Source organism: Pleurodeles waltl, chromosome 9 (genome assembly GCF_031143425.1).
Source record: "Pleurodeles waltl isolate 20211129_DDA chromosome 9, aPleWal1.hap1.20221129, whole genome shotgun sequence".
Classification (NCBI taxonomy): Eukaryota; Metazoa; Chordata; class Amphibia; order Caudata; family Salamandridae; genus Pleurodeles; species Pleurodeles waltl.
Genome location: NC_090448.1, coordinates 946,794,526 through 946,809,817, shown reverse-complemented (window position 1 = coordinate 946,809,817; position 15,292 = coordinate 946,794,526). Strand labels below are relative to the sequence as shown.

The window sequence follows — 15,292 nt, the reverse complement described above, 5'->3', positions numbered from 1 at the left end:
TGAGAAGTCCTGTAAACATGACTCAGACCTCCCACTGCAGTGTCTGTGTGGGCAGTTTTAAACTGCCATTTCGATGTGGCAAGTACACCCACTTGCCAGGCCCACACCTTACCTTTTACTGCACTTAAGTCACCCATAAGGTAAGCCCAATGCAGCCCTGTGGCTGGGTGCAGTGTATTAAAATGCTAGGACATGTACTGGTGTGTTTTACATTTCTTGATAGTAAAATACTGTTAAATGTGTTTTTCACTATTGCAAGGGCTATCTCGCCTATAAAGTAACATGGGGATTGCCTTGAAATATCTTTTAAGTGTAATTTACCATTGGGAGAAGATAGAGATGTGGAGTTTGTGATCTTTGAACTCACAATTTGAAACAATACATCTTTTAGTTTTTTAAATTGTAAGTTTAAAAATGCCACTTTTAGAAACTGGGCATTTACTTGCTTAACCATTCAGTGCCTTTGCCTGTCTGTTGAATGCACGTCTGGGTCAGGATGACAGTTGGGCTGTCTGTGGAATCACTCTAGACAGTCACACAAAGGGAGCTGAGGTGTGCCCTGCATACCCTATTGGGTCTTCCTGAGCTAGAGTGGTAGGAGCAGCTGACACTTGCACCTGAATAGGGCTGTGTCTGTCCTTAAACAAAACAATCTCCAATACCCAGGGGTGTGTCTGGGGCCAGGGCAGGAAAAGCAGGGTCTTGTGCACTGCAAAGACTTTTCTTTGAAATGTCCCTGCCTCAAAGGCAGAAATGGGTATGATTACTGGACCTCTGACCACACAAATTTTAAGAATCCTTCTGGACTGAGAACATTCTGGCAGGAAGAGGAGCTGGATGCTATAGGAGGGACAGCCACTCTGCCTGTTGCTTTGCTGTGCTGGACTGCTGCTTGCTGCTTCTGTCCTGGGAGTAAAAGGACTGGACTTTGCTTTCAACATCCTGCTTTCAAAGGTTCTCAAAGAGTTTGGACTGCGCTTGCCTCCTGTTAAGAAGTCTCAGGGACATCAAAGACTTCATCTGCCAGCACCTGGGCTTTCTTGCTGAGGGTCCTGACTTGCCAAGTTGTGCCAAATACATTTCTGTACACCTGGAAGTGGGTTCTGGTACAACCAAGAAGAAACCAGGCACAATGACTCTAGAGCGACTTCGAAACTGGCACCATTGACTGACTCTATATCACTGCCTGCACCAGAGTTGTGGTCCTCAATGAGTGCATTGACTGCGAGCAACATCACAGGCCCGACGCTGCCACAGCTGCTCTGAAGTCCCGCCACGGCACGAGTCCAGAGCGCTGTGTCATCGACGTCCGTGGTAGCCAAATCTGACTCCACCGCAGCACCTGTGATCCCGTGGTGTGATTGCAACTCTACAAAGTCAACTCCTTGTCTAGACCTGTCGGCTTCATCAACCCTGCCTTGTCGTAAAGAACCGACACCTTACAACCGATGCCACATCACCTCCCTTGCAACAGTAAGGAACCAATGCTTAACCACTGCCACCTGGCGACCTGTTGGAAATGGCCCTTTTTGCAAGGTCATCCCTAAACTTTTTGCCTCTTTCCTCCTATTTTTTTATGGCCTGTATTTGTCGCCTCTAGGACTCTGGGCACTTTTCCATGGCTAACCAGGGCTAAAGTGCATATGCTCTCTGTGTAAATGGCATCATTGATTGGTTTATCCAAGATTGGCATATTTGATTGACTAGTAAGTCCCTAGTAAAGTGCACTAGAGGTGCTTAGGCCTGTAAATCAAATGCTACTAGTGAGCCTGCAGCACTGGTAGTGTCACCAACATTAGTAGCCCTGTAAACATGGCTCAGACCTGCCACTGCAGTGTCTGTGGGTTCAGTTTTAAACAGCCAATTCAACTTGGAAAGTGTACCCACTTGCCAGGCCTGTATCTTCTCTTTTTGTACATGTAAGGCACCCCTAAGGTAGGCCCTAGGGAGCCCCATGGGCAGGGTGCAGTGTATGTTAAAGGAGGGAAATGTACGTATGTGTGTTACATGTCCCAACAGTGAAATGCTGCTACATTCAGTTTTCACTGTTGCAATGCCTATCTCTCTCATAAGTTAACATGGGGGCTGCCTTTAAGTAACTGTAATGGCCATATTCCCTATGAGAGCAGATAGAAATGAGAAGTTTGGGGTCTCTGAACTCACAATTTAAAAATACATGTTTTAGTGAAAGTGGTTTTTAGATTGTTAGTTTGAAATTACCACTTTTAGAAGGTAGGCATTTTCTTGCTTAAACCATTCTGTGACCCTGCCTGTTTGTTGATTGCCTGTCTGGGTCAGTTTGACAGTCGGGCTGTTGGTGAATCCCCTCTAGACAGTGAGACAAAGGGAGCTGCTGTGTAGCCTGCATACCTGGATGAGTCATCTGTGCTGGAGTGGAGGGAGGAGAGGTCACTTACACCTGAATGGCCTGTGCCTGCCCTCTGACAATGCAGTCTCCAACCCCCTGGTGTGTGTCTGGGGCCTGGCCTGGGCAAGGAAGGATCTTGTGAACAACAGAGACTTTCCTTTGAAGTAGGCCTACTTCAAAGGCAGAAAGGGGTCTATATGTTGGACCCAAAACCCCTGAAAATTAGATCACTTCTGGATTCAAGAGGAACCTTTGCCAAGGAGAAGAGCTGAAGAGCTGAGGAGAAGTGCTTCCGCTGCCTGTAACTGTGCTTTGTTGGGTTATCCTGCAGTTGCTGCTTCTGCCTGTGAAAGGGGACAAAGACTGGACTTTGTTGTGCAGTCCTGCTTTTGAAGAATTTCCAAGGGCTTGAGTTGAGCTTGCCTCCTTTTTCGATGTCTAAGGAGAATTTTCAACGCACCATCTCCAAAGCGGCTGATAAATGACGCGCTGCCGGCTTCGATGCTCCACCTGCATTGCGGCTGGGAGATCAATGCATTGTGGCTGGAGAAACGATGCACAACATCCACTTGCGGCTGCTGATAATGACGCAAACCTCATGCAGTGCAGTTTTCTAACACTGTGCGACAGGATTTTCCACGTATCGTCCCTGGGCGTCAAAGTCAACCCAACTCTGTGCTGATCCGAGGTGCACCGTCCGGAAATTGATGTATCGCTCTCTTGCGAGGGAGTAAAGCAACGCATCGCCAACCAAACCGGAGAAGAAACTATGCATGGCCTCCCTTGCGAGAAAGGAATTGACGCATCACTGCCTTTTCCGATGCACGCTTGCCCGTGCGGCTTTATTTTTGATGCTAACCAGGTACTTTGTGCAAAAACAATGTTCTCACTGTTTTTAATAAATTAAGACTCTTAGGCCCTCATTCTGACCTTGGCGGGCGGCGGAGGCCGCCCGCCAAAGTCCCGCCGTCAGATTACCGTTCCGCGGTCGAAAGACCGCGGCGGTCATTCTGACTTTCCCGCTGGGCTGGCGGGCGGTCGCCTTCAGACCGCCCGCCAGCCCAGTGGGAAAGAGGCTTCCACGATGAAGCCGGCTCGGAATCGAGCCGGCGGAGTGGAAGCTGTGCGACGGGTGCAGTTGCACCCGTCGCGTATTTCACTGTCTGCGCAGCAGACAGTGAAATACATGTAGGGGCCCTCTTACCGGGGCCCCTGCAATGCCCATGCCAGTGGCATGGGCACTGCAGGGGCCCCCAGGGGCCCCGCGACCCCCCCTACCGCCATCCGGATCCCGGCGGTCCGACCGCCGGGATCTGGATGGCAGTAGGGGGGGTCGGAATCCCCGCGGCGGTGCAGCAAGCTGCGCCGCCGTGGAGGATTCAATGGGGCGGCGGTACACTGGCGGGAGCCCGCCAGTGGTGCCGGTCCGACCGCGGCTTTACCGCCGCGGTCGGAATCCCCATTGGAGCACCGCCGGCCTGTCGGCGGTGCTCCCGCGGTCCTCCGCCCTGGCGGTCAAAGACCGCCAGGGTCAGAATGACCCCCTTATTCTTTTGAAAATTCCTATCTTGACATGTTGGGTTTTTGTTGTTTTGGTCTTGCTTGATTTAGATAAATATTACCTATTTTTCTAAACTGGTGTGGTGTCCATTTTGTGGTGTTTTTACTGTATTACTGTGTGTGTTGGTACAAAGACTTTGCACATTGCTTCTGAGATAAGCCTGACTGCTTGTGCCAAGCTACCAAGGAGGTAAGCAGGGGTTATCTAAGTGTGTTTCTCCATTACACTGACTAGAGTGAGGGTCCTTACTTGGACAGGGGTAACCTGACTGCCAACCAAAAACCCCATTTCTATCAGGACCCCGTTTCTAACACCCTGCAATTGTTTTACTTCCTCTGTATGGTCCTTGCTATATTGCATTGGTTGTATCGAAGAGTATAGTTTTGGCTTGTGACATTTTTGTACTGCTTTCAACAAATCTGCATGTGGAGCACTCTGATAGCTTTTGCTTGTAAGTATTTCAAGCAACACAAATAGGTAAAGAAAGAAACCATAGTATCATTCATCTGTGTCATCTGTGCTTGTTTGCCAAGAGTAGTGTGTTCTGTGAGCTCTGATTGGAATTTTGGCTCTCTGGTATCATTTTACTTATTAACATTTACTTCATTTTTCTGAATTGGTTTTAGTTTTTTCTGTTATTTACTGTTTGTGTGATACCTAAATACTTTATACATTACCTCTAAATTAAGCCTGAAGGCTTTGGGAGAAGCTGCTAGAAGATTAAGCACAAGTTAATTTAGTAACTTTTGTGGTTCAACCTAAGAAGGATTGTGGTTGTTGCTTGAGTGGAGCTTCCACCTCCCTCTACCAATAACCCTGATTTCTTACAGTGACTACAAAAAAAGTAGAAGAGCCAGAGAAACAAAATATCAATGTCAGTGAGACAAGTCAATAAGATGGAAGAACCAGTTAACTATTAAGCTTGATGGCTGCTCTTTAAAAGTTTCACACTGTTTCACTATTTATCCCAGGTTTGTTGATGGCTACAAAACCTCAGAGTGTGCCTGTATGGTTAACAAACCCATAATTCTGCTAATAGAACATGTGTCTCCAACCCATCTACATTTTCCCTGGCCTAAGCTCTTGGGTACCCACACGGCCATTGGAAAATACATACAACACATGTGTGCTGTTCAACAGCAGCCTTTGCACCTCCTTCGTGGTGTCTCTTCACTCTGACCTCACCCAGAAAATCACCATTGAGCTTGCAATAATGGTATCCACATAGACTGTTGTAACACTGGCCACCATGATAAAACTCTATCTATACCTCAATTGGTCCAGAACCATACTACCTGGCCCCTGTTTGGCCTTAATCACTACAACCATATCTCTCCTGCATTTCAAACTCCCAACTGACTCCCAGTGAAGGAACAAGCAAACTTAAGATCCCTATGCTTTATAAACAAAAGCACTTCATCGATGATCAACAGACTATTTGTCTAGTTTGTACAACTCCTATTTTGCATTCAGAAAATTAGGACCTTTCAGACATAACTTACTGTCCAATTGATTGCACTAATATAAGAGGTTTGGTGGCAATAGTCTTCATAAGTATTGATCAATCCTATGGAAATCCCCCCAAAAGTATCTAAAACTTGAATCCCACTTCAGCATATTTAAAAAAATGTTAAAACCCATCCAATCCAACAATTAAATGCTTAACTCTCTGATGTTCTCACCTGCACCTGACCCAGACTAGTAATGTACCTAAAATCATCCCAACCACCTTAGTGAGTTTCTGACGTTCCTTTGTAAGTCTTTGCCATCTACTTACTATTGTTACGATTGCTGCCAGTTGTACCTAAACCAGTAGCACTCTGAAGCTACCTTGGTGGCTTGACCCACTTTACATAAACCCCAAATAAACAAATATATAAGTATTTGGAGGTGAATATTGTCTGACTGGAAATTCCAGAAACCAAATTGCTAAACTAGGAGAGCAAGAGAGGCAAATGGCGTGTGCAACCATGGCTAAACTCCCTCAGAGGCAAGGCATTCAAATTCCTATTAGAAAAACATAATTGTAATAAAAATCTAGTTTTGTACCTCAGCAGAAGCAGAAGAAAGTTGCTCAGAGCATTTGTATGTGATAAAAATAAGCACATTACAATTCCCAAACAAATTCAAATAAAAAGAAAATGCATTAAGAATTAAAAATCACATAAAATTAGGAAAGTCTGATTTAGTAATAAAAGGTCTTTGAAACAACACAAATCATTTTTGGGTGTGAACATGTTTGACCATGCAGTTTTTCACCCTGTCATATGTTATGTACAGGGCTCACAGTTTTCCATTTTTACAAAGAAATACAGAGAGAAAACAATATGTTTCCAGTCTATATTTACTTTTAAAAGCAGAAAAATACTGAAAATTGTGCTTCATGTCAGAGACTCTCCATGTTGTCTTTCATGAATTCCAGGAAGAAACTGAGCAGATAAACTATATGGGGAGTAAAAAACAGGATGAGATTTCCTTAAATACAGGCATGTGTTAAATATGCACCTGCTTAATTTGCTAAAATGTGACAGGCAACCATGCATGAGCGCAAGTCTAAGAGTTAAGTAAATGTGTAAATATACCATTTTACAACTCTAATTATTCTCAGAATACACAATAAATATGGATAAGTACCAATAAGATGGCCAAGAAGTAGCTATGGATAAATACAGACGGAAATGTTAAAAAAATAAATGAAATAAAAACAGAGGTCCTAGTTATGTTAGTTATGTATTGTCAGAATTTAGGCATCCTGTGAGGCTAAACGTCGATGAAGCAAAGTCAGGGAGGGCTTGAAAGTTCATCTTATGGAAAGTTAAATGTTGCCTGTGGGCTTAAGCACTTGTTGTGCCATCCACTAGCGTGTTAACAAAATATGGCTTCAGGCCTAGCATTGAACCTTGACTGTTGCATTTGAAACCTGTAGTATGACCTGTTAAACTAAACACTTTCACAGGCAAAAACTTCTCTTTTAAATAAATAATATAGAGTCACCCCAGTGTAGGCCATGTAGGTCACAAGGTTGGATGCAAGGTATATAAAAGTGGTTCATGTAGAAAATTGTTAAAATGTCCCTATGGTGAAAAGGCCCTTTTCTCACAGCAGCAGGCCTAATTGTCCTCTGTTGAAAATCAGAGAACAGATTAAAGTACTAATGCTTTTTTTCAGGAATGGAACCAGTTAGAAAAATAATTACAACTATTTTGAATAGTTATTATAAATTCAATTTAGTAGTGAAGTCAGATTTTTGATAAATATTTAAGAAGAGTAACTTTTAAAAACTATCACTTTTCCTGGGTTACTGTTTCTGGAGGTGAATTTGTATTAATGTTCAAGCAACTCCTAGCCTCTGCTCATCCCAGGAAAAGGTGTGAAGGAGGTCTGAAACTCCTCCCAGTAGTACACAGTAGGCTGACCTGAATGGGCAGAGATGACTCCTCTGAGCCCAATGAAATATTCAGTGTAAAAGCTGTGCGTTCTGTTGACACCACAATGTCAAATTTTGACTAATAGGTCTGTGGAGCCACATGTAACACTTTGATGCACTTTCAAGGGAAGGAACAGAATTGCTGGACAATTCTTGAGTATTCTCAGTCTGGTTGCTGAAGGACCCTTCTTTTGTCCTAACAGAATTCTGTGTCAGAGTTTAGTGTGGGTACACTGCCTGCTTCAAAGTGGATTTTAATGATAGATGTGGGAGCACACTAGGATTAACACAGGACAATCCCCACTCACACTCCCAGCCCCAGAGCCCTAGTTCAGTGTGGCTGAAGACCTTCACCATCTTGGATTCTCCTGGCACATTGGATTTTTGCCTGTTTGTACTAAAGCAAACATGAACTAATAAAAATGTAGGTCAATGTAGGTCATGGTCTCTAAGCGTTTACTCCATTGGTACAAGGGGAACTAAAAGTGTCTTATGGTGTCCCTTAGCAGCAGACTGGTGAGCCCTACACATTTTGGCCCTAACCCAATTGTTAGAAATGGGATCTTTGGTTGGCAGTCAGGTTACCCCCTGTCCAAGCAGGACCCTCACTCTAGTCAGGGTAAGTCACACACAATCCAAATTATCCTGTGCCCACCCTTTGGTAGCTTGGCACTGAGCAGTCAGGCTTAACTTAGAAAGCAAAGTGTAAAGTATTTGTGCAATACATCATGCAATAACACAGTAGAACACCACAAAAATACACCACACAGTGTTTAGAAAAATATATCATATTTACTGATAAGATGCAGATCAAAAACGATGAAGATTCAATAAGTATACTTTGAAATATCACTGTGAAAATTTTATAAAGTGTCTTTAGTCTTTAAAATGCAACAAGTGTCTCTTGAAAGGACAAAGTACCTGGTTTTGCATTGAAATTCTCTGTAAGGGACCGCAAAGGAGGAGTTGTGTGGAAAACGGGGAGGCATGCGTCGATTTTTCCAGTGCACACAGACAATGCGTTGTTGAGTTTTCACACAGGGCAGGCTTTGCGTCGATTTCTGGCATGTAGACTGGGATCCTCTTGAGGCTGGTGGGTTTTCAGATGCCCCAGGGATGATGCGTTGAAATCCTGGGCATGCAGGATGAAGTCACGGAGGCTGCGTCGATCCGGTGGGTGTTGCATGAACATTTCTGCCGCAGGGCAGGCGTGACGTTGATTCCTCTCAGGAAGTTGGACTGCATTGTTCTGGTTCGGCTTTGCATTGATCCAGAAGGCCGTAAGTCGAACTTCCGGTCGCAACGTTGGCGCTGCGTCGATCACCTCATCGGAAAGTCGGGCTGCGTCATTCCAGTTCGGCGTGCAGTAATTTTCTCACTGTGAGGCAAGCTGTACATTGTTACTTGCAGTAGTTCTTCTGCAGAGATAAAGTCTTTTTGGTCCTGAGACTTCAAGGACCAGGAGAAGAGCTCTATCCAGGCTCTTGGAGATCACGTCTCAGCAGGGCCAGAGGGCAGCAAGGCAGCAGGGCAACATCAGGGCAGCAGTCCTTTGCAGAAAAGCAGTCAGGCAGTTCCTCTTGGCAGCTTGCAGGTTCTGCTTCAGGGTTTCTTCTTGAGTGGTATCATATCCAGAAGTGTCTGAGTTGGTAGGGTCAGAGACCCTGCTTAAATACTCAAATGTGCCTTTGAAGTGGGGGAGACTTCAGAGAGTGGCTTACAATTACACAAGGTCCCCTTTCAGTTCCATCCTGTCTGCCAGGGTCCCAGTAGGGTGTGGCAGTCCATTGTGTGAGGGCAGGCTACTGTCCTTTGACATGTAAGTCTTTGTCCCTCCACCCTCCCAGCCCAGGAAGACCCATTCAATAAACAAATGTATGCAAGTGTGACTGAGCATCCTGTGTTTGGGGTTGTGTGAGTGAATGCACAAGGGAGCTGGCAACTAAACTTACCCAGACATGGATTGTAAGGCACTGAAGGATTTAAGTGCAGAGAAATGCTCACTTTCTAAAAATGGCATTTCTAAAATAGTAATATTAAATCCAACTTCACCATTCAGCAGGATTTTGTATTACTATTCTGGCCATACTAATTATGACCTTGTTACTGCTTTCAGATCATAATCTACCACTCAAACAGTATATGAGGGCAGTCATAATGTTCACCTATGAAAGGAGCAGGCCTCACAGCAGTGTAAAAATGAATTTAGGAGCTTTACACTACCAGGACATATAAACTGCACAGGTGCATGTCCTGCCTTTTATCTACATAGCACACTGCGCTATGCGTTACTTAGGGCCTACCTTAGGGGTGACTTATATGTAAAAAAAAGGAGTTTACGGCTTGGCAAGTGCTTCTAAATGCCAAGTTGAAGTGGCAGTGAATTTGCACACACAGGCCTTGCAATGGCAGGCCTGATGCATGGTTAAGAGGCTACTTATGTGGGTTGCACAATCAGTGCTGCAGGGCCACTAGTTGCATTTAATCTATAGGCCTTGGGCACATGCAGTGCACTTCACTGGGGTCTTACAAGTAGATTAAATAAGCCATTTGGGTATGAACCAATGTTTTAAGGGAGAGAGCATATGAACTTTAGCACTGGTTAGCAGTGGTAAAGTGTGCATAGTCATAAAACCAGCAGAAACAGTGTCTACAAAAGTGGAGGGAGGCAGGTAAAACGTTAGGGGTGACCACCCTAAGGCTGTCAGGTCTAACCCCAATCTTCCTCAGAACACTGCTGAATTTGTCAAAGTATACCAGGAGGATTGAACCTGTTCCCATTGGCATCTGTGGCCAGTAGAAAGAGCCTTAATAGGTTAGACCCCCTTCTACTTGAAATCCAAGAGCAGAAATATCTCCAATGTTTATCAGGCTGATATTTTAGGTGAATCCAGGAACATAACAAGCTTAAATTGACATTGCGGTGAAGAATGCTAGCTGACCAAAAGCAACTGGACCTTGACTCCAATTTGCTGTTGCCTTCTTCATGACAACCTTGGAGTCTCTAAGTGCCCCCTGAAATCATGGGTCCTTAGAGGTAAACTCCTGTGTTTGTTTGGGCACCAAAAGAAGTTTGGAAACTTTGATCTACAGCTTAAAAAACAAATATCTCTGGTTCACATAATTGAATTTTTGTCAATTTTTCATAAATGTGGAGTAGGGTTTTATTGTGTTGTGTTTTGTACTTTTTAACTATTTAAGTACTTCTAAATGTTTTACTTTGAGGCTGCCTGTTCTCTGCCATGGCTACTAGTAGCTGAGCTTAGGTTTACATAATGAAACCTATGACTGGACCTATGAAGTTAGTGACTTTATTACTTGTGGTGGACTACTATCCCCTCCAACTAATAAGCCACTTTCTCATAGATAATCTTATTATTATATTGCTTCAGTCTTTCGAATATGAGTATTTTCAAAGATCCTGCATTTAGCAAAAGAGCTCTTATTTGTTCCCTTGTGCTCTAAAAATAATCAAACATCAAGGATAGTCTGCTTGTTCACTAGGTCACATGATCATATCATGAAATGGCTTAAGAAAGTTTACAGTCAGGCCCACAGTCAAATGCCCAGTTAAAATTGGCTTGTTAACTTTCTTTTAGATGGATGCAGCTTTCTCTGTCTACCTTTATTTTTTCTCACCCTCCCAGCTCAAGACAGAAGTTCCAACAGCATTCAGACACCCATAGTAAAAACAGAGATCATCTTCCATTGTGGGTCAGCAAGATGCTACCTTCCTTAGCCCTTACCACATCATCCAGGCCAAAAGATTCAGAGTATACCTGGAGACCCTCTCTTGATACTTGTTTACCAAATAAAATGTTTTTTTTCTAGAAGCAGACAGCATTTTCTCCTTCTCTGTTCTTATTAGTTCTTTCCGCAGTGTGAGGTCGCAGCACTTTTGGAATGTGAACTCAAATGTGATTGTGTCACTGCCTCCTAACTGAATCTAGATAAAGTTCCTCCACATCCTCTACCTATGTCTATTACACTGTGACACAATTTCTGCCTTCGAAAGTTGCCTTACTGTAAAGGCAATCCCACAGCGCTACAGATCCCCAAAATCTCAGTTAATAGCTTTTTATAGATTTCTCCCTTTTTTCCCAAACATGTGCCCAAGCTATGCTATTCCTGCCTCTGGATGACAAAAGATAAACCCCAGCCCTCTTAGTGACATCTGTTTCAACCTCATGTAGAGAAGGTCTATATGACACACATTTGGGTATCCTTAATTGAAAAGTCAGTGTAAACTCTAACACCATGTTAAATATGGTGTGAGCTTATACAAAACAATTTAAGTCCATGTTCCTTAATTTTCAAACCATCACTTGCATCCTCGCAGAGATATGCTTTGTTAGCCATATGTATTGCATAAAAAGCACCTTCACAACCACCATCCTCTAACCTTTAGAAAATATTTTGTACAGTATATAAAATGTTTTTGTTTTTTCAGGTGTCACCTGCATTCTCCTGGACTTTCACAAAATCCATGCAGATCATGGCATCCTGGTTTGCAATCAGTTCCTGAAAGGAAAAAAAGTATCTTTTGTAAATCATCTAGAATGTATAAATACGAAATTGCACAGCTTTCATTTATACATGTGTAGATTAGATGTGTATCACACTAAATAGGTGCACTGTTCAACATTTTTCAAGCACTGTCATTGCAGTTAACTTCAAAATGTCAATCTGTGAAGAGATACTGATGTAAATGGATACATGGAAGACTTAATAAAGAGCTGTACATCTTAATTCATTAAATGCAACCCTATCTCTAGCTCTGATATTGTTTGATCATGAGAGTGTCATGTCAGTGTTTTTTTTTATATCTGGGGGATCTCTGGTGAATCATAGGCACATGTGGAACAAAGGTCCATATTTTTCCACATGTATAATTCTACCTTTTTCACATTTCCCTTTTCTACATACAGTATGCCTCCACAGAAAGATGTCAGTAGTAGTCATAAAATCCCCCTGTGTTTAAATAGTACTGTCATTTGTTTTCAAGTTTTCAACCATGATGCATGCATATCGGCTGCTTCTTAATACGACCAAGCAAACTTTGCACAAGGCTCTGTTGATTAAGACCTCAGCTATGTCCTGGTTCATAGGGTGACATATGCACTCTCTTTCTAGAGATTATATACATTTATAGTGGGTCTATATGGGTGATTACCAAATGAATCTGTTATTAAATGTAATTTCATTCTCTAAGGAAACCATGTTGCTTTCTTATCAAGCATGCATTATCCTTGCTTGAAATGTGTGTCATGGTATGGAATTAGCAACTACTTTGAAACATCGTTGCTCTTTTAATGTTATGTTATGCAGATCTTTAGAGCCTACTATCACCTGGGATGATATTATGGTGCTGAGCAGATGTGTGTCTAGGCGAAACTAAGGCCTAGAGGGACTATTCAAAAAGCCAGGTCTTGAACTTCTTGTAAAATTCATGACATACGTAGGAGGCTCCTTTGTGTAGTGGCAGATAATTATTTGCTTTAGGAGTGATGTAAGAGAAAGCTTAACCACTGGATCTGGTTTTCCATATGTGTGGAATGTGTGAAAGTAGGAGTCTGAATGAGTGAGACACCTGGAAGGTTTGTGAAAGCAGATGTGATTGTTGATGTATGACGGACCAATGGTATGTAGTGCCTTGAGAGTGTGGGTGAGGAGTTTGTAATGTGCTCTTTTGTGTATTGGAGCCAGTGGAGCCCCTTCCTCCCTCAGGTGTGGTTTGATATGAGGGCAGCGTAGAATCTTGAATGTAATTCGGGTCACAAATTCTGAATGGTCTGCAGCCTTCTGGTGAATATTTTGTTGATCCTGACATGTAGGGTTTTCCCATAATCCACAATGATGTGTGTGACAGTTTTCCCAATGCTGATTGGGAGTCATTTGAAAATCTTCCACAGCATCTTCAGACAATGGAAGCATGACAGAGCGGCAATGGCATTGATTTGGGCAATCATGTCAAGTTTGCTCTCTATGACAATTCTGAGGTTTTTGACATGGGTGCTGGGAGTGGGTGTCAGAACTAGTTCTGTTGGACACCAGATGGAGTCCCACAGAGAAGTGCTCTACCTAAAGATCATGATTTCCGTTTTGTCGGTGTTCAGCTTTGGGCAGTTGCTCTTCATCCAGTGAGGATTTTCAGTCATGCATACATTGAACCTTGGCTGGGTACTGGCTTCTTGTCTGTGAGGGAGAAATGAGTTCCCAGCGTCATAGGAATGGACGCTGATGCAGTGTAAGCAGATGGTGCTGGCTCAAGAGATCATATATATGTTGAAGTGAGTCTGGCTAAGGGAAGATCCTTGAGAAGCTCTGCAGATGAGGTCACAGGCTTCCAAGATGTACAGTGACAGCCTGACTGACTGAGTCATTCTAGTCAGGGGGGAGCAGATCCATCAAAGTGTGTTCTTGGACTCCAATGTTGTTGGATGCAGATTGGGTGTGGACCATGTCAAATGCTGTGGAGTGGTCCAGAAGCATGAAGACCTCTGTATCTCCTCCGTCCATACTCATGCATATGTCATCCATGGTGACGATGAGGACAGTTCCCGTGCTGTGGTTGGGTTTCAAATCAGACTGAATGGTGTCAAGTAGTTTGTGATCTTTTAGATATTTGATGAGGCATCTGTTGAGGGTTTTCATTCAGACCCTGGTTTTGAATGGTTGCAGGGAGATTGGTTTGTAGTTGGTGAGTGTGGAAGGGTCCACTGAGGGTTTGTACAGCAATGGGACAACAGTTGAATGTTTCCAAGCATCTGGGAATGTTTCAGAAGAGGTGGAGGCATTCTGAAGGGGTGAGAGCATGGCGCTTATGGGTTGTAGTCCTTGAGGGACCCCAGTGAGGTCCAGGGTCTGATGTGACTCCTGGGTAGATGGTTTCATGATGGCAGCGGTTCCTTCTTGAGCGATGAGGAGCAATGTGGTTAGCATTGGTTCATTTGATGAGGTCTAGAGGCATTTGGTGAGGCCTGTAGGGTCCGGTTGTAGCTGGAATTTGCTGTAAATGGCAGTGATTTTCTTGCTGAACAATTGAACTATTGCAAAGGCTCTGCAAGGGCGTGGTCAAGCTGGAGGCAACTGCTGGTGAGGTGAAAACCATCACAATGACAAAGATATATTTTCTTCTGTTGGTGCTGGCCTCGATGTGGTCTACGAGAGTGGTACATTTGGTAGTCCAGATCATTTGATAATGTCTTCTTGGAGGATATGAATGTGCCAATATCTGTATTGTCCTGGCTTATCCTCTATTTGCTCCCCAGTCATTTGCAGTGGCATTTCATCTGTGTCAGTTCCTCTGTGTACCAAATGGCATGCAGGCTAGATCTTATTGTACTGCTGTGTTTTGGGGAGGGCAGGGAAACAGCACAGTAGGTGATCCAATTGCTAAAAGTCTTGATGAACTTGGGGAGGCTGTTGGTGTGTTCAGGTCAGTGGGTGTTGAGAAGGGTGTTCCAGTCCTTGTCAGTGATGCTGTTCCAGTTTTGGAAAGCTGGTCCGGTGGTGGTGAGCATGTATTGGACCAATACGGGTGATGCTGGACATATGAGGGTGTGATCTGTCCAAAAAACTGAAATTGGCTAGTCGACTCTGATGTTGTTGAAGGTGGGGAAAATAAGGTGCAGGAGTTCCGGCGAAGTAGGTAGGTTTCGATACTCGTTTGGTGAGGCCCAGTCTTCCATCTCTGATGAGTGTTTTTGAGTTGGGGTAGGCGTGATCTTCCTGATGGAAATTCAGGTCTCCAAGAAGGATGTTTTTGCTAGTGTCAAGGGTGAGTAGTGTGATGAAGTCCATGATCATGTCTGGAATGCTGGTGCATGGTCCTGGTGGTCTGTGGTTGTATGTCGGAACGCCACCTGCCGGAACAACAAGTGCCTGAACAACGAGGTCGGAACAACAACCTCGTTGTTACCACTAATGCCTTTAC

At 43.8% G+C, this 15,292-nt stretch overlaps 1 protein-coding gene across 1 annotated transcript in view; it reads right to left on the bottom strand.

The window, feature by feature from the left end:
• Positions 1–15,292, bottom strand: part of DLK1 (delta like non-canonical Notch ligand 1) — a 147,328-nt gene that overhangs the window by 127,630 nt on the left and 4,406 nt on the right. Inside the window, exon 2 of the mRNA XM_069208341.1 lies at positions 11,814–11,877. Within this exon, the coding sequence (XP_069064442.1) occupies positions 11,814–11,877 (64 nt within the window). The remainder of the gene's footprint in view (positions 1–11,813; positions 11,878–15,292) is intronic.